This window comes from Etheostoma cragini, chromosome 19 (assembly GCF_013103735.1).
Source record: "Etheostoma cragini isolate CJK2018 chromosome 19, CSU_Ecrag_1.0, whole genome shotgun sequence".
Lineage (NCBI taxonomy): Eukaryota > Metazoa > Chordata > Actinopteri > Perciformes > Percidae > Etheostoma > Etheostoma cragini.
In genome coordinates, this window is record NC_048425.1 from 480,977 (window position 1) to 481,989 (window position 1,013).

General features: G+C 41.9%; 1 protein-coding gene across 1 annotated transcript in view; it reads left to right on the plus strand.

Moving 5' to 3' along the window:
- Positions 1–1,013, plus strand: part of LOC117935162 (lens epithelium-derived growth factor-like) — a 13,768-nt gene that overhangs the window by 8,012 nt on the left and 4,743 nt on the right. The window contains exons 10-11 of the mRNA XM_034857302.1: positions 124–225; positions 896–994. Coding sequence (XP_034713193.1) covers positions 124–225; positions 896–994 — 201 coding nt within the window. The remainder of the gene's footprint in view (positions 1–123; positions 226–895; positions 995–1,013) is intronic.

Consider the following 1,013-nt stretch of genomic DNA (forward strand, 5'->3'; position numbering starts at 1 on the left):
GCATATCTCCACCAGACTCCATGTAAATAATCACTACTTTTAGCGTGTATAGAGCAGCATATCTCCACATGTAACATGCAGTGAACCAAGTCATTAATGTCTTGCTGTGTTTGTGTCTTTCAGGACATCAGTAAGTGTCTGATGGCGTTGGATCAGCTGAGTATGGTTTATGTGACGTCTAAACACGTGCAGAGGCACAGTGAGCTCGTCGCCACTCTGAGGAAGGTACACAGGAGATACTGAACCAGAACCACACTGCTGCTGTATCTGCTGCCACAGCGACCGCTTGTGTCCCGTCTAGGCGTCTCACGTTCACCGTTGTCAAACTCGGAAAAACTTACATTAGTATTCCAAGTTTCAAGTTCATTTTATTTAACCCTCTTGCTGTCCTTCTGGGTCAAAAAATTGACATTGTCGTCCCTTTTTTAGACTTTTTTTGTTTTAGTTTTCACTACCACCAACTTACTTTTACAGTTATATGATGATAATTTGTTTTATTGTCTCAACAGAACTTCAAAATATATTAAAGTTCTGATAAATAAAGTATAGAAATACAAACTTAAGATATGACCTCGGCCATCATAAATGCCGATACCGATGGTTCAGGAAATGCCTAATATTGTAGTATACACGCCATTACACACACACACGCACACACACACCTATCCATCTATCAAAAGTCAGAATACGCAAAATTGTCAGAGTTAGTCAAAAAATATCTGAAATAAAAGGTGATAAAAGCGTCAAAAATGTCAGAAAACGTCTTGCGGCAACAAAAGTTCAGTAAAAGCAACAAAAACAGTTGAAAGTCCTGGAAGATGAGCTGCATTGGTCCTGTTGTGTTAGATGTTGTGTTGTTGTTTTTGTGTTGTTGTTGATATTGTTGTCGTTGTAGCTGCGGTTCTACCGGGCGAGCCAGGCCGTCATGGACAAGGCCTCCATGTTGTACAACCGGCTGAAGAACTCCTTCCTGGTGGGAGAGGGGGAGGAGGTGGTGAGTACAGGGGAGGGGG